This window comes from Anopheles coluzzii, chromosome 2, assembly GCF_943734685.1.
Source record: "Anopheles coluzzii chromosome 2, AcolN3, whole genome shotgun sequence".
In the NCBI taxonomy this organism is placed as follows: Eukaryota; Metazoa; Arthropoda; class Insecta; order Diptera; family Culicidae; genus Anopheles; species Anopheles coluzzii.
Window position 1 is genome coordinate 110,697,234 of NC_064670.1, and position 27,589 is coordinate 110,724,822.

At 44.9% G+C, this 27,589-nt stretch overlaps 2 protein-coding genes and 1 non-coding gene across 3 annotated transcripts; all 3 read left to right on the plus strand.

Annotated features, from left to right (window-relative positions):
* Positions 1-27,463, plus strand: LOC120952080 (LIM/homeobox protein Awh-like). The gene is made up of 6 exons (XM_040371196.2): positions 1-185; positions 16,998-17,179; positions 26,077-26,291; positions 26,359-26,580; positions 26,654-26,908; positions 26,979-27,463. Exons 1-6 carry the CDS (start codon positions 180-182, stop codon positions 27,038-27,040), a joined length of 942 nt encoding a protein of 313 aa, XP_040227130.2. The 5' UTR covers positions 1-179; the 3' UTR covers positions 27,041-27,463.
* Trnac-gca (transfer RNA cysteine (anticodon GCA)) lies at positions 7,879-7,950 on the plus strand. Its single transcript has one exon. It is a non-coding gene; the product is annotated as a tRNA-Cys (tRNA).
* LOC120952081 (trypsin-like) lies at positions 13,960-14,844 on the plus strand. The gene is made up of 2 exons (XM_049606192.1): positions 13,960-14,087; positions 14,147-14,844. Exons 1-2 carry the CDS (start codon positions 14,036-14,038, stop codon positions 14,758-14,760), a joined length of 666 nt encoding a protein of 221 aa, XP_049462149.1. The 5' UTR covers positions 13,960-14,035; the 3' UTR covers positions 14,761-14,844.
* Positions 27,464-27,589: the final 126 nt, after the last annotated feature.

Here is a 27,589-nt window from a genome sequence, read left to right on the forward strand (position 1 = left end):
CATTAAAGATGATAACCAGGTGAAAAACAGTTACAAGTCAAAGGAATCTTCTTACGTGACGCGTGAAATATAGCTAAATGAGCATCGATGGTCTTAAATAAACCATAACTCATCAAAAATGTAACAAAGTTGCCGCTCTGGAGTGCATCACGAAACACAAAACAGAACAGCTGTATATAATGAAGGTAAGAAGATAATATAATTCTAAAAGCAAAGGCATTCCCACCAACTATCAAGATCAAGGTTTGCCGTCGGTGTTTTGGGTACAACGCAGGATAATGGAATGTTTCTGTTTCATTCTCTTCAAATTCCACATTCGAACGGGCCCGAACCCGAATCACTTAAAATGAAACGAGCTTCGAAACAATTAAACAAAATTGAAACGTTTTGATTTTATTACATTCGTATTGGATATTGGTTTTTAATAAAGCCTGTTTGCAGGGGCACCGCGGTTTGCAAAACCGACAACCGGTTTTATGAGTACAAAACCGGCGTACAAAAATAACAACACCGAATTTCCATGTGCCATTCGAGCTCGCAGCAAGTTCTAAATGAAACGCAACGAAATTGATCGTTATTGAGCTTATTTTTTTCCTGTGCTGTGCTATTGTGATTCTCAAACAAATCGATTTAAAGTTTTGACCCGATCCGAAGGAGATAAATGTTTCTATATACATACACACACACGAACACTTGGCAACACATTCGCCACTCACATACACATATGCACATCAAACGGGACAGCTAAGGATATGCCGCACCAAAGGCACAAAAAATGAGGTTTTCGCCTTTCCGCGCGCGCTCTCGTCACGAACTCCTGCGGCGTGCGTCCAATTCCCACCTGGGCCCGTCGACATCATCGTCATCGGCATGCAAATAGAGTAACAAAAAAAAAACACAACGGAAAAGATGTTGATTTTGGTATCCTCTCGGGGGTAGCCACATTCGCTCGAAAATGTACAACAAAAAGTGTCATAATGTAAATTTATGAAGCCGACAGCGGTGTGTGGTAGGAATTAGAACCTTCATCAGTTTTCAAGTCATTTCATATAGAAAAAAAAAAACATGGAGGGGATGTTATGCCGAAGCCTTGTGAAGGTATTTCGTTTGCCAATTCGATGGAATTCTAAATTCGCAATTCTTGTTCACGCGCCAAGGCGTTTAAAGGCGTTTAAAAGCTCTGAAGAAGGGTGAGTGCTTTCGTTTAACAGTTACATATTTAAACCTCGATCACTATAGTTATGTCATCGACATTATTAGAGATAGAAAGTAGAAATTGAAAAGCTTTTAAAATCTGTCCGATCAACTTTGTATACAATTATATTCCCAATTCTTTTATCAAACTGTCCCAGAAATGCAATTTAAAGTCAAAAGTCATTTTTTTTTTAATTTCTTGTGCTAATTCGTTGATCTCAGACTGTTAATAACTGTTAAAATGTCTATAAAAGCGCTTGAAGCTGTACTTCGATAGAGCATCAACAAGTACAACCAGTAACTACAATGAATTGGCAAACTCTGCGCCTCTCCATTCACCCTAGCAAGGCCGTGCAATATTTCTCGTGGAAGTAATCCTTTTAGCTTCCATTAAGAAAAGCATCCTTTCATTGAAATCGCCGATCAGTCGGACGTTGAGCCGACAAAGCCAAATCGTTGCCCTCTTTTTCTAGTGCAAATGTGGGTGGGCAAGCGTGCATGAGTTATGACCCATTGGGCAGGAGCATAGCGGAGTTACCGAGCCCGCTAAACTTGACCGTGACAATGCACATGCAACTACTTTCGCAGTTGAGCCCATCGTCGGGTACATTTAATTCAATAAAGCAGTAACGAACACCCGGCAACCGAGAAGGTGTGAACTCATCTGCGCTTCCTGCTTCGCGGCCACCAAAACCGAGCGGAACAGCAATCGCTCCCCATTGTGTGCGCGAGCGGCTAATGTGCGTGAAGAAAATCTCCCGAGCCCAAGTTTTCTCCCCACAAGCGAACGAATGAACGACGCGCGTGGACATCGACATCGCGGCAGTGGCTTAGCGCGAAGATAAATGCGTGATTTGTGTCATTGCGTATGATAAATATTGTCCCGCGCGTAAGAGGCGTAACAGTGCGCAGCCGTATCGTTCGGTGCCATGATTTACGGCTCTTTGGCGAAAATAATACCTAAATAGCGACAGAGCATCATCGGAATACCGGACCGTGTGCTCCAACCAGGGACCAGGAAAAGGTCGTACACGCGTAAGTCGCCGAAAAGAATTAATCAAACACAGGGTGCTGCCGAAAGTGAGAGAGTTTTTCAACCTTTTGGATCGGGAAAAGCCGATCGTAAATCAGGTACCGGGATGGGAATGGATATTCGATTAAACCAAATTTATGACATCGTCGATCTGGATCACTTCAAAGGAAGGCGTGCGTGTTTCGTTTGCTCAACAGCAAGTGCTGCAAGCTGTTATACACATCCGTATAACAGTGCAGGTACCGTACGTCGTTACAACTGATATGTTTAGGCAGGCTTTCAATGTTACCCAGCGATATCCACGAGCCAAACGCTCGCATGCTGTCCCGGGCTGCGAGTCATCCACTTCAGGGAGATCAAATCATAAATTTACATAAACGACAAATAAACGCCAGTAATTAAGTCCATTCGGACAGATTATGGACAGGCCGCGGAAGCAAGCGAGCACGAAGGATTTAGTAGTGAGTTGTTCTTCGAGCCCGACAAAGTGTTTCTTGCTTCTTCTTGTTCGATTTGATTTCGTTCAACTGCAGAACCATCGCTTCGGCATCTTTTACTGAGCGACAGCTCCAGATTGGAATCCCTTCGATCCAGAGTTCTCCCCAAACTGCGAAACAAAATCCATCGAAAATGCAATCGAGATGCCGAGTAAGGATGCTGCGAAGGCCGGGCGGAAACCACCGCCACCGCCGGGGGTATCATAAAAATATTAAAATATTACACATTGAAAGGTAATTAATGCTTAAAACTGAGGAGCTTTGGCGGATCTGTGTCCGTTGTTTATGTTTACGGGTACGGGTAGAGCAGCGAACAGGGAACAGGGCGGGCTAGGTGGAGTGGCACGGGATAGGGGGGTCGATTTTTCAATCTTCCCGGCTCCCACGGCGACACGGTCCAAGTCCGAAAGGATCTCCCGTTGTTTTAGAGCATTCGAAAGGGGTCGGGTTGAAAGCGGCGATCTCTATGCTGGTTGGAAGCGGGATGAGATGAGTGTCGAAACCGTGCTTGGCGTCTATGGACAGGTTTCTGAAGGGGTTTGGCTCTTCTACCTGTGCTTTTTTGAAAGGCGACGCACACAGCAGAACACGTATCAATAAAATCGTTTAACACGCACGGAACGGCCCCACGGTGACTTCTCGGCTGAAAGGCGGCACTTTCATTTGGGCGATTTATTTCACAAACAACAAAGCGGAAAGCACACGATACTGTATTCTATTTTATTTGTATTCTATTGGAAGATTGCTCGAATAAAGACGTCAGATGAGATGTTAGAGTTGGCTAGCATTGGGGCGACGAATATTTTAACATATTAAAAATTGGACGTTTTCTAAAGACATCTTGGTGAGGCAAGAAGCCAATGACTTCATCATCAGTGGTGTTCCCTTTTTGGAAGAAATGAAACACAAAAACGCCCGTTCGTTGAGGATCTGTCACTGATCTGTCAAACAGTGTGCAAAGTGCCATTTTTCTATTACAGTAATCTGCTCCCAAACGATGTATCAGCTTCATTCAAAAGCTACAAATCACAGACACATCGGATCATGGATTCGTGTAAGCACTTTTCCACCCCAACCACCCAATTACGCTCCCACACCCCATAATCGCAATCGAATTCATACAATCAGAAGTCATGAATTTCTAACCCACCACCACCTCGCTGGTCTGGTAGTCGGCGACCTCCGAAAGCCGTGGTCCATTCCGTAACCAGTGCGAACCCTACTATCTGTTGCGTGTGTCCGTGAGATATCGCGACGAACGTATCTCCCGTGCTCCATCTCCAGATGCCCAGTGTGTGGCATGTTTTAGCATGTTCGCTTGCATATATGATTTCCTCTTATCATCGAAAGCATGTTTCCGTGGCCGTCGGTGAGCTCCGGTTTCTTGCCCCCAATGCTTCCTGGATGCATTCCCACCCGCTTTCAACAGATTGCTGATTGATGATGGTGCCGTCCCGGTGGAGCAACCCGGTGGGTGAACCAAGTGAACGGCAGATGCTGTTATGCGGGGTTTTTTTCATGTTTTCCATTCCATTCCTCGTGTCGCTGTACTAAGACGAAATGCTGAGAGTGTTTTTTTCCCCATTGCATGTTTCTTGTGCGATACCGATCCGATAAAGATCCCAGAGCCTGAGGTTTTACAGCGTTTTCGATCGGGGATGGAGATGTGAGATTGGTTTAGGTGGGAGGTGGGAGTGATTGTGGGGGAGTAAAATATTTTGTAAAACATTACCCCGGTGTATGGATATGATACACCGGTTCTGGTTTGAGGGCGCCATAGATATCCAGGCTGGATCTCTTTCCACGCCAAGTGGCAGCAATGTGGCGAATGTCCAGTCATACTACTCCCCCCAAAACACGCTCTCGAAATGTGTTAACTCATGGAGCGATGTTTAGAAGTTGCTAAAATTCACGCAAACTTTTCACGCCGTCCCGTGCCGGGCACAGCATGACGCATCTGACCTTCACGGAACATCTCCGTCGTCCGTCTGTCGATGTGTTATTTCGCATTCATTACATAAAACAAACCTCACCTTTAGATCTCATAAAAGCAGCATTAGTTAAGATGATGATGGTTTTGCCCATCCCGAGCAGCACGATTTGTGCGCGTAGTGAAGCCTTTGTTTGGCTTTGTTGTCAGCCTCAAGCTGCCTCAAGATGGCCGACCCCACCCGATAGTGCACGGAAGCACCGAAGTCGGCGATGCGTGCTGGAGGATCGTAAAAATTCTACCCGCCCAAAAGGTGTTGTACAACATGCCGGAAATCGTCATAAAGTAGTCGGCTTTATGTCTCGACTGCGCAGGGCGACGACTCCCGGGAAAGTCTGGCCGGAAATAGATCGTTCATCATTAGTATGGCCACTGGAGAATGGCATTCCACGGGGAAAGGGGAGAAGCATTAGATAGCCAATCCATTCTTTTGGTCACCATTGGAGGTGTTTGAGTTGGAGTGTTATTATGCGTCATGTCTGACGATTTTATGGCTTACTTACTTGCCCCGAAATTGTTGTTCTGGCAGTTGTGTTTTGACTTCCCGGGTGCCCCTAGATAAACCAGCAAATTGTGTTTTTGAGACAGCGCATTGGCGTCGTTTTCTGACCCCTCTTTCAAGTTGACCACCACGAGCATTGACCAAATGCTCCAGTTAGCTGGACACTGTGAGAGCACACTCGCCCTTTCCAAGGTCTCTCCCGGCAGTGTCTTAAGTCGTGATCTGAAGCAATAAGTCCGTTGTGGTCCCGCATCGGATGCCTTCACGTTTTCCCATCGGAAAAATGTGGTCCACGCGCTCTGTTCACACGCTCCTTGGAACGCAAGGACCATCCGCATTCGCAAGACGATGGGAAATGGTGCTCTGGTTTCGTAAGTGTGTGACCAAAAGGGCGCACACGCATACAGACATTAAAAATTTGTTATTAATGAATACTGTGCGCTTAAAACACAAACATTACAGACCTGACCCGGTGACGATCGTTATTAGAGATCGTCGTCGTGCAGCAAAAAAGCTTAGGAAATTTATAATCCGTGAAAACAGTGTTTCATAAAAGTTTGGAATTGATGCAGCATGAAACGTGTCGTGCGGAATGAGAGATAAAGTTGTCGAAATAAAATTAATAACTCAAAGACCTTGAGATTCCTCCTCCCTTCCGAATCTACCATGATTGCCTGGAAGAGATCGTCTGATCCTTTCAAAGAACTGCGATTATCGTCCGACCAGCTGAGTAACGGCAAACGGTTTGGATTTAGAGAATAATCTTCTCCCAGGCGTACCGGAAAGATCGAGTGAAGAGATCTGTATTCCAATCGTCCCATGCTCTATGGGTCATGGGTCTACGGGACACCCGACCCAATCCACCTGATGGGCTATAAAAGCTTCTCACAAAAAAATGGGAAACAAAAAATGGGAGAATACAAAAAAAGAAGCCACCTCCGGCCTACGAACAGAACGGCAAGAAAAACAAATTAAATTAGCATAAAAAATCGTTCGATATTATGTTTATTGTCATCGAAACCGACCGGGCTGGCCGGCAAGAAAAAGGGGGCTACGCTTAGGGGGCTACTATTTCTTTTCTTCACCACAACACCCGCGTGCACTGGAACAAGACGCCTGTGTCCCCTTATCGAGTTGACAGTTTAGCATCTCTCGTGAAACCATTCTACCAGCAGCAGCAGCAGCAGCAGCAGCATGAGCACCAGTCAGCTCGGGCTACAATAAAGCCCACGACGGTAAGCTCGGGGCTAAAAGCACGGTGCAGCTCGGCTTTAGCTATTCAGCTGACACAAAAACCTTCTGTCTGGTGGGTGAAAAATGGTCGTACTTTAGCCGTGTCGTACTTCTGGTGTTTACCCGTGAAGGTAAGAAGCTGTTGCGACGGCAGCTTTGGTTAGTGTCAATGGCGATGATGACAGAACGGGTCGGCAGCGGAGGGAAGGAGAGTGGCAGTCGAAAAAAAAAACGACAAAACGAAACGCACCACACGTAAGACAGGTTGGCGGGCAAAGATGAAAGCCGTCCGGTGCCAGCTGTAATAATCGGCCAAAAAGTCAATCTTCACTCATAAAATAAAACATATTTATGCAGATAAGATTATCGTAAGCTGGGGGCCAGTGGGAAAGCTGTGACGATGGAGGATATGCAGAGGGCGAGAGACCCCGATGATACAACACCGTAACACAGGCACGGTGAGAAACCGAAGCATTGGATCTAACGGAATGCCACTCAGAACCAGCCTTTCGGATGGAATACGCACTTTGACTCTCTGGGTTGACGTTTTCAAAAGATCATTTGTAAAATTTATCGGCCTGGGGGAAAAGGGGATCGCTTCTTGTGGCTTTGTTTTATCTCGAAAATAACGTGATATCTAAATTGGTTGCTCACGAGCTTCAAAAGCTGGATTGTTTTGTTTTTTTGGGGAGCTCTGGTGAGGATCGATGTCGTGTATCGGTGTTGTCATGTTGTTTCTGACCCCGTCGAAAGCGATAAGATCGCCCATCACCCATTCACGTTTTGAGTGAAGGTGTTGACAGGAGCTTGGGAAAATCACTCCAAGATGAATACTTGGTTGTGATTTATGAGTGTTATGATACAATACAACGGATTGTTTTGAAGTCGAAAATGATTGAATACACTATACTGGATACACAGTTACCCTAACTAAACCCGGAAAGTGAACCGTTCGAGGGCATCCGCCCCGTCAGCACTTCTTCGCCACTTCTACTTCACATAAATTACAGCAATTAAGACAGTTCGATAGACTGCTTGTAAACCGTCATGTTGTACTGATAAGCAATGTGAACGCAACCATTACTTGTTTCTCGGCCGTGCCCCCGGCTGGCCCGTTCAAGCGCAACTGCTGCTAGAATGCTGACTCTAGCGACTCGTCCCTTACCGACGTGTGCAAGTGTCGGGGTCTGGCCTCGCTGGCAGCTGGGTGCGTTTATTTTTAGCAACCCACAAACTTGCCCCCAGTGCGTGTGGGTCGACTCGCCTCCTCGGTGGCCTCGGTGCTTGGAGGCGCTTCTTCTGCGCTGTGTGTACGCAAACAGCGGACATTGTGCTGAGCAAAGCTGAGATTGTGTCATCGAGCGTGTGATGGTGGCGCACGTTTGGTGGGTGGTTTTTATAGCGTGACCATAGTGAGGCAACTGTGCAAGGGGGTATAGCTCAGTGGTAGAGCATTCGACTGCAGATCGAGAGGTCCCCGGTTCAAACCCGGGTGCCCCCTTTCCGGAAAAAGAGAACAAGATGGAAAATTTGGAAAATAGGAGTCAGTAAAATGGCGCCATTCCCTCCAAATTCCGTTCATCGTTTTTATTATTATAGTAGTAGTATTACGAAAGATTTAATTAAAGATAAAAAATAAATATATATTCCCCTTACGCTTTTAACAAGTACAAAAGAAATATCGTTACAGCTATACATTATTGAAACAAAATTATTCTTATATAAAAACGCTTTTTTCAATTTAAATTGTCAATGAAACCGAAAGTTAAATATTTTCTACTTAGAGCTTCAGGCTAGGAGATGGTTTAGCTGTATTATTATATTATATGTTTAACTTATTAAAAAAAACTTTTTATAAATATTCAATTGATTTTTACAAATAATTATGAAGAGAACAAAATGATGATGAGGATGGGGACCAATGAGAACAGAGCGGGTCACTTTCTATCATTTAATTTTAGTTATTTAAATTTAAATACATTGATCGAACGTTTCTGACACAAGTAATGGAAAAAACTGAGAATCTAAGAATAATAATACATATCAAACATCAGCATTGAGGTTATTTATTGATTTTAGGATTTTTGGTTTAGCAAAAAATACCTACTATGCCTATATATTTTGTTCACTAATAATTTTCATTCAATTCCATCGCCCAATGTATTTAACATCTTCAAACTTCTAATTATTTCCTGCGTTCGAATATTCCCACCATAGCCAAAACGTGTCATAAAATTAACAATATATGACCATTTGAGTCACAGGAATGTCCAACTCTATTTAATAAACAAAATAACCTACCAAATAGGGACAGTCGTGGAATTTGGGTGTCCAATCGCATCTAATGAGTTCGACGACGACCAATGCACAACGCAGTCATATTTGTTAGTCTTAACCTCCACCACCTTTCCATAACTTTTCATATCGATGCAAAACGATCTGTTGGTGGTTCAGATTCTCCGAAATCCCGCCACCTGAATAGATCTCTCTCCCAGTGCCCAGGATAATAGTCGAACGTCTTTTTGGGGAATGATTTCTACGAACGGATAAACGCTTTGCTACCACATGCCTTGCAGTAGTTAACACCAGCCGACACGACACAGCCGTTCCACCTTCTTTCGCTCTTCCAGAGGGCACCCGAAAGCGCTTCTGTTTGCAATCATTTGCTTCTAATGGGCCGGTTGGGTCTCATCAAGCCACGAACCCGTGGCATCTTCGCAAAACTTGGCGGGCCACCCGTTCAAACCCTGCCATAAATCGGAACGTGTGGAACTTCTGCTACTTTCATGGGATATCGCCCGCTACCGATCTCTGAGGCCAGCGATCTCGTCCTACAAAACGCCATACAAAGGTAGCGTTCGACGTCCGTTCGAAAAAGACGACACATTAATTAAGTGATTTGTTTCAATCGGCTTTTGTGCTAGGGTCGCCATCACCGACCGCTGCTACCAACGATGGACGTGTGATGGTGTTGCCTTTAGAAAGAAAAAGGGTGATGATCGTGATTTCACGGCTCCATCCGTCTCCGTGGTGGGAAGACCAGGCCCCTACACCGAGGCTTTCCGTAACGATTTCTTCCCTGCCCGTGGCCGGGACATTAGTGATTTGGCACCCGCGGGTGCTGTGTGTGAAAACTCTTCACCTCCAGAGGGCCACGCTAATGATGATCGTTTTTCAATCGATCTCGAAACCACACTTACATTGTACCGCCGCCGGTTCACCCAAACGCCCGGACGGTTGATTTCATAGACCAACACTTCCTCGGGTGCTGTTCTTTTACTTCTCGCTCAGCCCTGACTTTGGGTGCGATTAGTTCCGGAAGCTTTTCACCGTCCCCCGATCAAGACATTGCTGCTGCTGCTGATCGGCTTCGTTCACTTTCTTCTCCCCTGACTGCGATGGTTTGCTCCCGGGACAGTGCCGGCAGGAAGATAAACGATACCCGTTCCCTCCCGGCTGCTGTTTGCTATTGTTTGGGCGGTCATTTTGCTCAAATGTGGCCTCGCGAACCCATTGGCTGTTGGTTCGGTTGCTGAAGCGTCTAGCGCAATTTTGTTTGATTATTATTATTATTTTATTAAACAACGAAGTCACGGCAATCGAACGCCAACTCTGCCAACGCGGGGCCGGAACGGATCTCTGTCGAGTCCGATCCGGGATAGAGACATCAGCGATCGAGTGGTCTCGTAGTAGTACAAGCCGTCATGCTTGTAGCACACACTTCGTCCGGTACAAATTACAAATTGTTGACGCTCAGTGCTTGATGTTAGCTTGTGGGAACATCGTTTCTCCCGTCTGTTGCGGTTGTGCGTTTCGCTACTTTCCAACCGACTGCCGGAAGTACCGAGAGCAGCGATCTTTCGATGGATGGATTGCTACACACACGGCTACCCAGAATGATTGATCGTTCGTCACATGTCGCGACCGGAGGAGTGTCCTTTGGAAATGGTATGTTTGATCGGTTTTGGAAACGGACAGATTGATCAGAACTTGCTGTAAACGGTGCGACAGATAACGTAAGCCACTGTGTCAATATGCTTTGCCCGCGTGTCATGCACGGTAGCGAAAGATTATGTCAATTCCTGAAGCCCCTTAACGTTAGAGCTTCCATTTCCAAGTTCGTCTGATTCGTTACGATTTGCAAACATTCGCCAACGGATACAAAGAGCAATACCGTTTGGAAGTTGGAAACTTGCAAGCATACAAAAGTTTTGATCTTGATCGTATCAACATTTGAAAGAAGGGATATAAGTCAAACATCCAGCCAAAGGCGATGAAGAGCAGGTTGTCTAAAAAAAACAAGAAAAGAAAAGGAACACCACTACCTAAAGGTAATCCAGTGTCTCTACAAACGTGCGTCCCGATCGGGACGATAATCGATCTCCGGTCAAACCGATCAGTTCCAGTTCAGTTTTCCCTCTCTCCTCCAAACGCTCCAAAGCTCTGACATCTCCCGCTTTTGATCGCCGCTAATCGGTTATGGATGGGCTTATTTTTTGTGTGTCTTCGCTCGATGTGTAAGATTTTCGGGTGCGCTTCTCAACTAAGACTTTTTTTTCGTGTTACTTCGCTACCCTCCAGAGCGAATACACATCACCCAAGCCACGGAGGGTAACCTTCCCCGGTCATCATCGCTATGGCGGTGCGTAGCGAAGTAAGTTGTACACACATATCTAGTTCTCTTTTTTGTGCTCAGTTGCCCTCCCCAACCTCCCCATCCCATTGCTTCTTTACGACGTAAATTTGGCGCAAGATAAGACACGGTCTGAGCTGTGCCGTGGCGCTGTAACTCCGGGACGCGTCGGAGACGACCGTACGCGGTCGGAATTGTAGTAACGCACAAAAGTAATTTAATAATCATCAATCAATCATTTGTAATGCCTGACACGTTCGGATCTCTTATTTTTTGTATTATTACTCCTGAAGAAATCGTCCCAGCTTCTGCGATCGCGATCGGTGTCGGTCGAGGTGTTTTTTTGGAGTGTTCTGATTTTTTCTGGGACATCTTGTAGTTTTTTTTTGTTCTCTGTTTCGGGTGCGTTTCTCTTTCTCTTTGGAGATCTTAGAGCTACCTTCGCGCGTCTGTCCTTAGATGAGGATCTTAGGTGGATGAATGGAAATGCCGGTTAGCTGGTACTGGGATCCAGTCGAGAGGTGTGAAGATGCTGAGGTGCTTCAATGAGTGTGGTTCAGCGGTCGGCTTCGGTACATTGATGGACTCAAAACCAAATGGTTTGGGCCCGATTTCTTAACCTTCGCACGATTTGTGTGAAGGCTCTTGAGTTGGGAGAAGCAATTACTTTCACAACGTACATGTAGTAGCTACCGATGCAAGACTATGATGAAACGTTCGTTTAGTGTGGGCTTTTAGCTATCTTGATATCTTGTATATCTTCTGACGAATGTCAGAACATAAGTAAAGAAAGCAATATTCCAAAGCATTAAACTTATTGGACAAACTTTTACAGAATATTGATCTCCTAAACATCCTGTTTGTATGCAATTCTGAGTCATTCTTACATTGGTTGGTTACTATTTCTGAAACCCTTTTTGTTTCTCCAATGATTCCTTCCGTAAATTGTCGAACACCATCGGTTATCTCTACACAGTAGCTCCAATATTGACCACAACATCCCAAAAACATGCATACTGTCCTGGATGTGTCATTCCTTCCCGCTCTACACTCCCATACACGCTCCTCCAATTCCAATGTTTCGATGTTGAATTTTAAATTTATTTCAAACGAGGTGAAAGAAGGCAATCTTTCTCATTCGACACCAAAGCAAAGCATGGGACGCGAACAGCCCCAGGAACCGCAAACAAAACCAAAATAAAGCGAGAGTAATTAAACGGGAATGTCCACGCCGTTGATCTTCGCGTCTGGGCTGTGGAACCTGTTCGCCCTGTCCCTGCTCCACCGATGCCATGAAGCCAACGAACGTGGAATGGCATTTTGGCTCCACTTGCAGTGTACGAGCAGGCGCTCGGCGCGTTGGCGGGTCGCACCGTTTGACAAGCGATTTCAGGTCCGCCAAGATGCCGCCGTGTTTATGCATATTATGCAAAAATTCTTTATTCACCGTTGTCAAAAGCCGATAATTCTTTCGATTAATTAGTGGAGTTGCTGGTGTGGCTTCGATCGGTCGCCCGGTTGCAGCGTGGCTGCGTTATGCGATCGTTGACCGTGCCCGGGAGAACCATCGTTCACGTCCCGGGTTCCCCCCAAAAAACAAAAAGCGCCGGATGCGGTGGTTGTAATGGCTTGACAGCTGCCCCACAGTAGTGTGGGCGTTCGATGCAACCAATGCCGGTGTGCCAATCATACGGTTAAGCTTCGGCACGAAAAAACCTTCCACCGTGCAACCTGACACATCCTGCGGGATACAATTTTACGGTCCGAAATTGGTGTGACGCGCTTCGGTTGTGCGTTGTGCGTGCGTGTGCTTTTTTCGGAAGGTAGTGCGGATCAGTTTATGCACCTTTTAAACGATGTGCTACCGTCAGTTTCCGATGAGTGTGAGAGTGGTAACTGCTTTGGAGAAACAGCCACATAATAAGACACCGGTTGCGATCGGTACCCGTGAGGGAATGGCTGGATCATTAAGCAGGCACCTCCGGAGCAGCGTGCCGTGCTGTCGAACGCGCAGATCCACGCAACGCAGCTTCTCGATTACGCAAATGAGCTGAAGCCCGGGATCTGACTTGCCCTTGGGGATGATGGTGAACAACGAGAGAAGTCAGCGGTTTTACGATCCAACTTTTTATATCATTTTAATATGTTCCACACCGTCCGGTGGCAGCTAGGTAATGGTTTCGGTAACGGTCCCACACGTTGGCAGGTTGATGATGGTGGCAATCGTTTTGGTGGCTCTACCGTGGCCTCAAGGTGACAGTTTTTAGTGGCTCACAATTAAAAGCGAGTAAAATTTGACGCTCATTAACATGGGCGCTCTTCCTTGGGAAGGTTTTGCCTTCCAAACGTAAGTGTTGCTTTATCCGGACAGCTCCCTGAAATACAGGTCAGTTTGGTACGCCGTAGACAACAGAGCCCAGGCAGGACAACCCCACAACCAGTCACATCTATCTTTCGCGAAGATTACATGCCTGATAGCGATGGCAGTGCAGGCAATAATACAAAAAACGACCAAAATTGCACTTGGCACTGCACCGAGCCTTATCAGCTGAGGAACCGATGCACACGCCGTTCTTATCGATATCGGTAGCCCGACGTCACGCGAGACGATTGACTAATCGCCGAGATTGAAGATCAACTCTGTGAATGAGCAATTTTGAGCTTAATGTACCGCTACCTATGCATGTAATTTCTGTTGCTGCTTTGTTTGTTTTTGTTCAAAATAACTGACCTACTGAGCTAGAAATTCTGTGAGATGATTTTCCAATTCGAGCCGGTTTGGCATCGTCTAGCCTTTTAGGAATTCCTTGCGCTGTGATAAGATTATGCTCGATATCATGATGTCTCTATCGGTTAGTATAAATACTTTTCCGCGTCTAAGGAGAAGACATACCAGTAACAACTTACAAACGTTTAACAAGTGCTTTCAACAAGCAATACTCAAGCATTAAAAATGCAAACAAAATATCTTACAATTTCCTTTGCCCTGCTCGGTGTGGCATTGGGTAAGAAAACATCTTTAGCTTCTCTTCTGAGCCTTTAAAAACAATCCCAATTTCTACAGCCATTCCCGCGTCCCGCTCGACGATTGTGGACGAATCGGGTCCAGATCGTCGCATTGTCAACGGAACGGATGCATCCATCCTGGACTACCCGTTCATGCTGTCGCTTCGCGGCAGTACCGGGAGCCACTCGTGCGGTGGTAGCATCCTGTCCGAGCTGTGGGCAATGACGGCGGCCCACTGCGTGAGCTCCACCACAACGTACCTCCAAACAATTCAGGTCGGGCGTACCAACATCTCCCGCGACGTCGACGACTCGGTGTACGGTATTGCGCAGGTGATAGCCCATCCGCAGTACGACTCACGCAACAGCCATCTGAACGATATTGCACTGCTGAAGCTGCAGCGTCCGATCGTGTTTAGCGAGAGCGTTCAACCGGTCCGCCTGCCCGCGCCGATGTTTGAAGTGGAGGATGATCTCGACGATCTGGGCGTGACACTGATCGGCTGGGGTCTATTGGCGACCGGTGGATCGGCACCGACTACACTGCAGCGCGTCGACTACTACGTCGTACCGAACGAGGAGTGCAATGCGATCCACACAGGCACGATCTACCCATCGCACATCTGTGCCGCCATTCCCGGGGGCGGTAAGGGACAGTGCAGTGTAAGTTGACAGGGAGGGGAACGGGAAGATTCAATGTTTGGAGGTTGCAAGTTACTTACGAAATGTTATTCCTACGCATCACAACAGGGTGATTCTGGTGGCCCGCTACTCCATCACGGTGTTCAGGTCGGTATCGTGTCGTGGAGCGTCAAACCGTGCGCCGTTGCACCGTACCCGGGTGTGCTGACCAAGGTGTCGCACCATCTCGAGTTTATCCAGCAGCACACGGGTATTACGTACTGAACTGATAGACTTTGTGAAAAACAATAAAACAATAAGTCAATTGACACCATTCGTTATTGAACTTGATACGGACAGATTTCAACTTGAATAAGACTAGCTATGGTTGCTATGATCAGCTGTCACATCTGATTTGATTCGAGAATTGTAGATGTCAACTACCTAGAAGTCTACTGTAATCTGCTTTAATCTATATCAGAATTGATGGTATTGGGTTACTTTACCCTCAATGATTTCAGCAAATTTTTACTCAACGTGGCAAAAACTAGCATCACTATTTCAAAAATTGATTCATTTCAAAGCCTCAAAAGATGACAGATATTCACGATTTTACGGACATTCCTTAGTTTACCTTGAACAGTGAGCATTACTATCGGATTAGAAGGAACATCTAAACAAAAGGCAATAGAAAGTCCAAAATGTTTAAATGGTATCAAATTTGGACGCACTGATTAAACAGTATCAGACATATTCAAGGACAAAGTCATTCGATATATCTATATTGAGCAAATATCATATGGATAACTTTCCTATTGTCCAGTGATGTCAACATTGCAATACCTTTAATAGATCCTTAAATCCTCAAAGAATGACCTTAAATCGTTGAGCGAGATAAGGATATTTGTAACTTCAACTTCCAAATCTCACCTCAATTGTACAATTGCGGACTGAACACAGCTTAATTGCTTATCCTTTTATTCCCCATTCCGGAAGATCGTTTACGCTCTACAAAAACTGTGCCCTTTGTCAACCTCACTAGCGCCACCGTGACCTTGAGTATACAAACAACACCGAGTCCCAAATTCTAGCCGTTACAATGTGCCGTTCAAAATTATGTTTACACCCCGCAACGGTTCTCACCCGAAAGGTAACAAATCAAGTCCCTCCCTGTACATCGTACATTGTATCAAAAACCGCCCAAAATCAAGCCCACCAGTAATAAACCCACAAAGCTGTGGGTCTATCAGATGGTTTCGGCAATCAAATGACTATCACAGCCGAATGATCCCAACGCGGGACAAACAAAGGAACGTTCCCGGTGCACGGTGCACTTTCCGTACTGTCCGTAGTTTGGCACACGCCCGCACCATCTCGACCAGCTGTACGATCATAAATCTTCGCGCCGAGGACTGTGAACGTACCGAGGACTCCCAATCATCTGTCCGGTCTTTGGCTGGTCCCTCTCGCAAAAGGTGCCATTTATTGTCTAGTGTGTATGTGTGTTTTTGCGGTGCCGGTCCTATAGGCGAAGGTTAGGATAGACAAGCCAGAAAGTCATGTCGTGATTATGTAACGCCCGTTTTTCACCGACCCCTAGAAGCTCATTGTTGAAGCGGCGCTCATTGCCACCTCTGTGGCTGGAAGAGAAAGGACCGCCACGCAAAGGGATCTTCATTCTCCTCTCACACAACTCGAGTGTTAATAGGATTTGTATAGTGATGTGCGTTTATTCCTCCTTTTTTTTCTTCCTCCGATATCATTCTATGAACCCCAACCCAACCTACTGCCACATTCCGAATCGAAGCGGGTCCTTGCACGGGGTGCTAAAGGTGCAACGGACAGCCCTTGTACACGCATCATTCATCATGCTGCAGTGCTGTGCAGAAACTGAAGTACCCACTTCGGCACAGCAGGAACTCTGCCATTGTTATTTCTGGGTTCGGTACACACCCGCCCTGGTGTAAAGGTGTATGGTGTCCTTCTGGCACAAGGGTTCCCTTTCCGGACAGTGCCAAGCGCCCGTTCGTTGCCATTTGTTGCCGGAAAACAACATACAGGCGTAAATAATGTAATTGAGTGTGTCGGGCTGGGTCTGTTCGGTCCTTAGCGATTCCTCAATCAGTGTGAAGTTGCTTGTACGAGAATCAAATTGGAATTAAATACACAAGAAGACCCGATACGAGTGCTTCCTAATGGATTGATTCTAGTGCATTACAATATAAGAATATCGCCTTAGTACACTTATGAACCTGTTTTTTTTCTCTCTCGTCCTTCTATCCCTCCAGAAAGAGCTCCGATCCTGCACGGCCTGCGGTGAACCCATATCGGACCAGTTCCTGCTAGACGTCGGTGGCTGCTCGTGGCATTCCGCCTGCCTACGGTGCTGCATCTGCCACACACCGCTCGACCATCAACCGTCCTGCTTTCTGCGCGAGCGACAAATCTACTGCAAAACGGACTACACCAAGTAAGGCACTCCCCGGGCTGACTCTTGAAACCATTCCAAGCTATAGGAATAGTACACCAGAGTCCTTAGAGACCCTTAGAGACCTTCTGCGTACGAACGGACGGCTCGTGCAACTCATTAATTTGACGACAATTAGTAGTCGGTGAAGCAGTGGCCCTGCTCTCATTAATATAACCCATGTTTGCGATGATCAAAGGGCAGACAGCGAACAAACCTGGGCAGGGAAGGAAAAATATGAATTTCACATTATACACTCCTCCCCAAAACGCTTGCACTGGCTTTGAAGCAATCGGAAAGCAGCACATTTTAATAAATAAACAGTTGCTGCCGTGTAGCCGGCCGGTGCTGTAACATGGGTGCGAAAATAATGTATGCATCACCGCCCATCAACACGGCATCACGATTGGGCCATCAAGGTCCCAGACATGAAGGCCCCTCGCGCGAAAGTAAGGCCAGCACGCCACGGCATGCTTTTTCATGCTCAGTTAACTCCCATCAGCTATTTTAATGTAGGCAAGGGAATAAATTCTCGACCCTGTTTGACAAATCTACATCCTCCGGGGTTCTTTTGGCTGGTTCAGAGAAGACGTGAATTTTGGCAAACACTCTTCTTCTTCGGACTTCTTCTCCTCTAGAGGTTTGGTGGTTTGTTAGGAAAGTTTGTAACATGTAAAGCATGGAGCGAGGGGCTCATTCTTCAAAAGAAAACATCAACAGGGCTGATTCTCGTCTAATTGAGCGCGTTGTTTGCATTTTGAATTCACCAAAAGTTGCATCTGCTTTACATTCTAAAGCGGTGAGTTTGAATTTAAACAAAGACGAAATATGGGATTTTCTACCAACATGAGCCACAATCAGTGTCAAAGATTCATTAATGCTTGAAACTTCTTAGCACATTCAAAAGCTTCTGAATCCGGCAAAAAGGGAGGATACCAATGCTTACCAATTTCACGCACGTTCACATTCATTGACGAATTCGATTGCCATTTCGGTGCTGTTCTGTACGTTTATCAATGATACCTCAAAACCTGTACCGGATTTGTTTGGGGCAGCGTCACCCAGTGTGTGCCTTATCGGGAAAGGACAGTCGAAAGGGTAGTTCCAAAAACTCGTTCCAAATTCATGTGCCTTCCTGCTCCAAACCGGGTGACATCTGGTACCGTCGAACATGAGCATGATTCCCAACCGTTCGCTGTACCACCAAGTCCAAGTGTCTCCCCGTGTGTATGTGTGTGTGTGTCTGTACTACTGGTTCTCCAACACGACATCTCCAAACGGCACACAGCACGGCACTGTGGCACTTTAATTGCTGCATTTGTTTCGAATCTTTCGTGCATGTTGCAACATTGGGACCCGTGCACCCGGTTGTACACCCGGTTGTGCACATTGCAATCAATGCAACAGAACACTCCTTCCTTGTTCCCCCCCACCCCTCCCCCTTATTCCACTCTGGCACACTAAGGGGAGGAATCGAAGGAGAAGGAAACACGCTGAATCGCAAGGAGAGAAAATAATAAATATCGACATATTTTTTCACGCGCTTCAAGAACGTTTAACATGCAGTACGCATGTAGTACGCTGCTGCTGCTGCTGCAATCGAATTCGTATCTGGAATGGTGTACCTTTTTCCCAGTTCTCCCTCTACCCCCAGACTGACCAACCGCCAGTCACCATTGAGAAACATCGCGATGTACAACATTCTGGGCACCCGTTGGTACGTTCTTCCCATACCTTGCCCGTTTGGTTGGCCTTCATACTTGAAAGGGATTCCTTCGTTTGGTGCCTGCAATGCTTTCTAAACAATAGGTGGGCTCTTCCCCATCCTGAGAGCGAAAGAGGGAGCTAATTTCCGAGGCAATAAAATTCATTATTGCACCTCCTTCTAAGGGTGCATCGGGTGTGTTGCTTCTGCTGCTGCTGCTGCTCCTTCTGCTGTACTTCAAGCCCTGGTGGCTTACCGAGACAAGTTTCCGGAAACCCCGGGTGCAGTGATTTTTCGCGAAAAAAGTGTAGAGCGCAATGGAAAGCAGGGGTGAGCAACATCGTTGGTGGTGTGACGCTTTTTGAAATTCTTCTAATTCATAAGATTCAAATAAAAAATTTGAAGAGCCTAACAAAACGACTATTCTATTATGATGATGTATGTCTTGAGGCAGTACAGTATAGGATTCCTCACTTCATCTCAAAGCGTTTCTACATTGATCCTTGATTACAATAGTTCTCGGACTTGAAACTTTATAAATTCAAGATTTAGAAACTGATAAAAAATATCCATGGCTTGCCTCAATTTGAGTATAATCCCCTAAACATTTTAAATATTTGTGAAAATGGGGAAAGACGATCCATTTTCGTCTTAATTTTAGTTGACTAATAACACATACAGCATTTATGCAGTCGTGCTTAATGCTTGCGACTTTTCTCTTTTTGAATGTAATCTTGAAAATATGTAAATTGCTAAAGGCGAAACGAAGGGGGTTTCAGAAAACAAATAGCAGGTTTTATTACATATATTCCGTTGTATTCTGGCACTGACTGGATTAGACTCAACAAAGAGAACAAGAAAGTAAAACTGGAAGGTTGTTTTATTTCTTTAAAAAAAGCCAATATACATTTTGTTTTATATTCCATACGAAAGGCGTTTTAAGTTTCCCAAAGCATACCTAAAAGATCTTCCACAAGAGTCTGTATTGCAGTTAATCGGTATTGCCTGTAATAACATGGAAATGATCGTGGAAAAATAATGAATAATGCTGATATTATGAACCAATTGATGTTAGTTAGTATGGCAATTTGTTTTCTAGTAAATGTAATGAGAAACTAATAACTTGTTTTATTTATCCGAATTGGTTGATTATAGTAACATTAGTGTCTTGTTCGTGAACTCCTTTCCTGTGACACTAGATCCAAGCTCTTGTTAATGTTCTTCCTGACCTTTTTGTAGTCTATTATTTGACCTATCGCTGAATAATCCATTATTATCTTGAATCAATATTTATTTTAAGATCATAAAATAGGAATATATAAACATGAAATATAAATATGTTCATTAAACCATCTAGTCAAACATTGCAATCATATAGAATATAAAGCATAACAAAAACCCCTGTTACTACTGCAGATGCTAGGTTGCTCATCCCTGAGTTTCAAACCAATCGACACAGCAAAAAAAAAAAGTTCCATAGCCCCACCATTCCATTCCGAAGCGCAGCATCACTTGCCGTGCATTGTAATGAAGAGCCCGGGCACCAGCAGCCCGGTTTTGTAAAGCAATTAAAGTCAGCACGTCTCCCGTGGTCCGGCTGCAAGTTGTCGGGTGTTTTCACCGGTCGACAACTGTGGTCACCCACCCTCTGCCACCAGAAACCAGAATGCCCGGGGTACGCTCTCCTTGTCCCCGGTCGTATCAAGCGAACCAGCGGGTAGCACCCCGCATCGCGGCGGACATCCGCGGGAGAGCAAATTATGCACATAATCCTGGAAAATATCTCGAAATTTATCATTCCCCTTTCGGTGGCATCGGGTGCAGCATCTTCGGGTCGGCTTCTGTGCAGCGTATCCCGTGGGCCCAGGCAATTGGATGGCGAAACGGTCGAACACGATTGCGAATCGTGAAAATATCTGCAGCAAGAGATCGCAACCAAATACCGATACAAATCGACCAGCTTGTCAGTGGTTCCTTCTGCAAACGAGGACGGCACGGGAAGGGGATGCGTGTGTGTGCAAGCAGCGGGCTCAACGGTAGCGAAGGTATCGCGCCGACGATACCTAAACGATCGCCACACTTGCCCGCGATCGTACTGCGCGCGCAATGCGCAATGCGTAATCGCGCACAATCAATAAAGATGTGAAGCGCTCACGGTAAGGTGGAGCCGTTTCGATAAAGTAATCTCGGCAATCACCCCCGGAACGCAATGGCCGGATGTGTGTGTCGGGTTTTGTAGTTTTTGCTACTACCACCCATTCCTGCTCCATCACTACACTACACGAGCAAAAGGGGTTGCCTTACGCACGCACGCATAAAAGCACGATTTGTCGAGGCTGTCGAAGAGCATCTGTACGGCCGTGGAATGAAAACATACTCGCATGAGCAATGCAACCGCTGTTAATACCGTTTTATGAGCGTATAAACAGTGCACACGGACAAACAGTGTCGATAGATTATTTCTATAGTGGACCTGTTTTTATTACATTTATTCTGCACTTTTTTCCTAGCAGCTCATGGAGATTCAGTGGGTTTTATTGTTTTGCTGGACTGGTTGCAGGATTTTCATAAAATAGTTTGAAGCTTCAAATAAAAGTAAAGATTGCACAGGAAGGCGTTGCTACTGTGTTTGTGTAAACCCGTAATGAATATTGTTTCTAGTACCAATAATTGATAAGAAAAATATGTAAAAACAAAACTGAAGCTAAGTTTACCATTGTAGATCGTAATTTGTACTTCGAGTTTTTTGTAATGTAGATTTTCCAAACGAAGGATAAGCCTGTGGTCTGGATCTTGATCAAATAAATAGTAAAAGGCAAGGCATATGATCTCAACATTAACTAGCATTATTTTAAGTTTCAATTTTTGTTTAAAAGATCTTATTAGGCCGCGGGGCCATGGGGATTCTCAACGCTCATTTTCTCAAGCACTCATGAGTGCTTTTGAGAAAACCTCGTTCTCAGCGTTTGTCGAATCGGAACAAAATCGGTTTTGAGAATCTTTGAGAATCTTTGAGAAAGTTGACGATGCAGCGATCGGCTAACTGAAATATGGAGAATTGCGCTATTTGTTTATCGGAAATCACTTTGGAAAATGTATTCAACGTTTATAATTGAAAACGTTAAAAAAAATGCGATTAAAAACTGTTTTTCTATTTAAAGCTCTAAATAAAGCTTGAGTGTCTATATCAGTTTCTCAGAGTGAGAAAAACTGACGACGGCCACGGGCTTGAGTCTGAGAACAAGTTTTGAGTGCTTGAGAAACTTAAATGAGTGCTTGAGAACGTTTTCTCAGCTTGAGAAAGCCCCGTGGCCCCACGGCCTTATAGTGAAACATGCAATGCTTGAAATTTTAACAAAACAGACAGATAGAGCCTAAACAGACTTTTAGATTAATAATCCTTCATTTTTTCATTTTTTTAGACGTGTGGTCAGTAATTATAAAAAAGCAATTTAAAAGGCAAGACTTATTAGCTTGCATTATTCCCAACTTTTAATTTAAAATACCTAAAACATGGTTTTATCCACGTGGTTTAAAGTATCCTTGGTATTATTTTCATTGACAATATTGCTTTTGGGCCTCTTTTACCCCTTTTTAAACACGTAGCTATAATCATCTCCAACAAATAAGCTTGCAGTTTGCCCTTAGTATAAACATATTTAATAACAAAAATACAAATTAATACAAATTAAAATTACTTTGAAAAGAGATTTAAAATATGTTCAAAAAGAACCAACTGATCAACAGATACTTGCATCTCTTGACCCTTAGGAGACATAATATAAAATAATTAAATAAACCAATTAGGTAAATTATTTTCTGCATAAAACGATGTTTTGCAAATATTTTACGAATCATATGCGTGTTAAAATATGTTGATTTTGCTTTTTGTTTTTACCTTTTTTTATATAAACAGTGACCTTTCTCCCTTTCGCATGATCAGAGCGACAACAGCAGCAGCGGAGCGCGTGAAAAACGAATTCCGATATTTAATCTTTTGATTTTAACATTCATCAAACATCAAACCGTCATTCATTAAGTCCTTTCGCTCGTACTGTTTGTACTTGGCTCGCAGTTTTTGCATCACCCCCCCTCACCCTCTTCCCTGTTATTTACTATCACCTTCATCGATCTCGTTCGATAATCCATCCCCGGGTGAGCGCGTGTTGGGTAGAGATTGCCACGATAAACAGACAATCGCACCTTTCTACAAGCCGAGCAAACCGAGCACCAAAAAAAAAAGGGAGAAAATAACAAGAGTGCAAAAAAGCACAACATTGAGCAAACAAACAGAAGCCAGCTTCGAGATTCGCAAACATCGAAAGTGCATAAAAATAATCATTAATTTTAATGTCCTACCATTCCCCATGTCGTCAACCTGTCCCCTGTTGTTGGACGCACGCGGAGGGGAAGGGGGGGGGCCATGCACCGGGGCGCGATGCCAATGTGCATCTCATCAACTGCACTTCCTGCAGGACCAGAGAGACCTTCCCCCGATGCAAATGGCTGTGTGTGTGTGAAGGAGAATGCATTTTTTTTGTTGCTGTTGGTTGCCATTCTGTTGTTTGCCCTTCCGAAAACAAACAGACACTTCACTTTAAATAAATGGTTGATATAACTTTTCACGAAAGCACGGACGCGCTTTGGCGCTCCGGGATGGATTAATCTTTTTTTGTTTTGTTTCATTCTGATGCCCCCAAGATGAAGCACCCAGCAGAAAGCGCCCGAAATTTGTCCTCTGCCCAGCCGCACTCGGGGGCATCTTGTTAGCAGGAATGTTACCATTTTTTGTGTAGAACTACCACCACGTGAACAGTAGTTTTGTTTCATCGTCTTGGATACGATCGTCTGTGCTCGGTGAGTGTAGAGACACCGCGCGAAGAGAACGATGAGGACGCTCATGCAAATGAGGTGAAAATTTACCATCAACAAAGTGATATTCCGCACGCGACCCTCGTCGGGGATGGTGGTGCTGCTGCTTCTGGTTTGCACGAGTGCCAATGTGCATGGGTGCAGTGCTGCATGCATGGGCTCCATGCCACCAGCACCAGCAGCAGTACCACCACCACTACCACCAGCATCGCTGTTTCGATGTTATCGGGCTGTATAATTAATGGCTGTCATAATATGGAACAACACAATGGGCAAATTGAGGCTCCGCGTGTGCTCACCGGACACTTCCGTTCTCGTCGGTGGTATACAGTGACGGTCCACTGCCAGGGACCACAGGTGGTTAATTTTTTTACACATATAATGATTAGAGGGTGTTTTACGAGTACTTTTTCAATTTTTTTTAAATCTGAAAAGTACTTTATTTATACGTTTTAGAATAAACTACCTCCATTAAATGTTGATGCAAAGTGTTAAAAACATTTGAAGGCATGATCTTATTGACCGTTGATCTTATTTTAAGCCTTTAATCTTCAAACATCAAAAGGTTTGGAGAATAGATGGTACAAAAAAGTCAACCACCCTAATGACGAGAACCTCATTGAAAAGTATCCTAGAAGTATGAAAAATATGTACGGTGAGTTCGCACTCGACAGCTGGGTAGTTTACAGACGGTGAATGTGATGAATAAAATAAATTTTATAAATTGTATGTCACCAATAAATTTTATTCTGAAAGCGTAGTGATCCAAACTGAAAATCATTGCAATGACTTTGCTTAATAGTCCCATGGCAACGACGCCAGTCTTTCTTTCTGTCAATGCTAACTCGTTGGTAGCAGACGACCCAACTATTGAGGTGCCAACTAGAGAACAACCCAACTTAAAAGACCCAACTAGTGAGGTTATACTGTAGTAGACATTGGGTTAAAGATAGTTTGAAGAGGAACAAGACGATAACAGGGCCACCATTGATAAATTAATAAATAAATAAATAAATTACAACATAAAACTAAAGGACCTTTCGTTGCATTTGGGGTTTTCTAGGAGTGACTTGCAAGGCCTCTGCCCCAACCTCCTTTATCGTCGGAGGGAGCCTACGCATCCTTTATTACTGTCCATTAGGATGCCAGGATAGAAGGGACAGCCAGCCGCCCCTAACATGGAGAATAGACGCTGACCATCCTCCCCCCCCCCCCCCCCGCTCAATTTAGCCATATACCCATCCTCTCAAGGGGTTGGGTTTCCCCGTGTACCCAAGCTCAAATTATTGGAGAGATATGTTACCGTTCTGTACGCCGTGGACGTTTTGAGTCGGAGTAGGGTATGGAGATCCTATATTAACCTTCAAGAGGTGTCGGACCATACCCGTATCAGTGCGGTATTGCTACAAAAACTGGCAACAGAACATAAACGGATTGGCGACATGGCCATGTCTACTAGACGTGCTCGTACATGAGCAGGCCAAGAAGAAAAAGAAGAAGAAACTAAAGGATGACTTAACAAGATACCCATAATGGGTTGTAGGCCCGTATAAACCTTCCTATATTAAGGTCTAAATATCCTACTATGAGTAGTTAGTAAGTCACTGATAGCCATGCCCATGGGTGGTACAGGACGACCTTGACCGACAACGATTATTTCATCAAATAAGAAAAAGAAGAAACGATGGCAATGAATTCATAAGGAATAATCGATAACCAATGTCTTCAATGATTGCCGTCTCATCATCTCTTTACATGGTAGTTCCAAGAGACTCAGAAATTCTGTCTTACACCCAACGCTAGATGGTTTCTCGCAATTGCTGGACACTTTTGTTGCATAGTCCCAGACAACATCTAACCCTGGAAATTGTGTTAGTTTCAGGCTTGTAAAGGGTCTCTGATCTGTTTCATGATTTGAGTTTAAAACAAATTTCGGTTCTTCAACTGGTCCTGACAATGCCCTGGTCAATTACAGATTGATCATGAAACCCGATTTAGGCTGGTCTTTTACAAACAAACTTCCCTTATAAAATTTAGGAAAAAAACTCAAAAGAAACATACATAAATACTTAGTGAAGCTTACTTAGAAACATACATAAATACTTAGTATAACTTAAAAGGTTACAGTGATGCAAGCAAAATTAGAACATCACTGTAACCTTTTAACCGTATAGATTCCAGCAATTTGCCCTTTCGCAGACACGGATTGTTTATTTCTTCTTCTTCTTTTACTCAATGTACTTGATGAATCTGCAATGACGACGAATATCACTCTCTTGATCTTACCCTCCCCTCCCCAACCACTCTTTTCCCCATTTTCCAGGAGGTTCGGCACGAAGTGTGCCCGGTGCAGCCGCACGATCAGTGCCACCGACTGGGTGCGACGGGCGCGCGATCTTATCTTTCATCTTGCCTGCTTTGCCTGTGATAGCTGTGGGCGCCAGCTGTCGACCGGAGAACAGTTCGCCCTCGTAGACGATAAGGTACTGTGCAAGACGCACTACTCGGAAATGTTTGACTGCGGCACCTCGAGCGATGGTAAGCATAAGGGCAGGCGTAAGACTTCTACGCGTTGCGACAACTAATATCGATCCTCCCCTTACAGACGGTTGTGAAGCGGACGGGTACCAGAAGAACAACAAAACCAAGCGCGTCCGGACGACGTTCACCGAGGAGCAGTTGCAGATACTGCAGGCGAACTTTAACATCGACAGCAACCCGGACGGGCAGGACCTGGAGCGGATCGCTTCGGTGACGGGGCTGAGCAAGCGCGTCACCCAGGTTTGGTTCCAGAATTCCCGGGCACGCCAGAAAAAGCACGTTCAAGGTACTTACTTATCTGGTTCTCTCATGTACATAAGACTAATCCACTCTTATTTTCTTCTTCTTATTTGCTACAGTTCCTAGAGAAGGTGAAATGAATCCGTTTGCGAGGCACATCAACCTGCAGCTTTCGTACACCTTCCAGCAGGCCGGTGGTGCGGTCCACAACTCGCTGCACCTCGGTCCGGGTGGTGGGATGGGCGTCCTCAGTGGGTCACCCTTCGGGCCGAACGGCAGTTTCGGTAGCCATCATCACAACAATAATAATAATAATAACAGCACCAATATCAACAATAATCATTCCTCGAAATCGTCAGCTTACAGTACGCATGGTAAGATGATCCCGAAGCACGCTTTCTTGCCCAGTGAAAAGATGTCTTAATTTTGATTCCATTTTTCCAGACTCCTCGCTTGATGAGCTTTCGGAAGACTCGGCGATACACTGCATGCAGAGTGAAGCTTAGCGAAGGATTGCATTCGCTCCGGTCGTTCCACTGCGTGGAAGCGTGGCCTGCTTGGACATCTTGCGACTCGCACGTGTTGGTTGTTGATCAGTATTAATTTATTCCTCCAAAACAAAACGATGGATGGTTTTTAGCTAAATTTTAGTCAAGAGATAGTTTGGAGCTTGTTTTACCCTAAAAAAAAAGGACGTTGTTTTAATTCCCATGCCTCCTCTCCCCCCTCCACAATGTGTAATGTACATTCCGGCAATGTGCTGACGGTTTCAGGTCCGTACGTGGAAGGTGTAACTAAATTATTGCCTCCCCCATTCTTCTTCTTCTACTTCTTCTTCTCCTTAGCATAGTTGTGGCCTTAAGTCTCTGATGGAGTTCGTTTCAAACGCAATTGTAAAACAAACAGAACAAATACAGAAATTATTTATTTAATGCATCTACAACTGTTCGATCGAATAGCGCTAATGAAAGAAAAGATCCCACCACCTCGTGCTGCTCGATCAAGCATGCAAACGCAATGGTACGAGCATGTTAGGTGCAAAAGGTAAAAAAAGA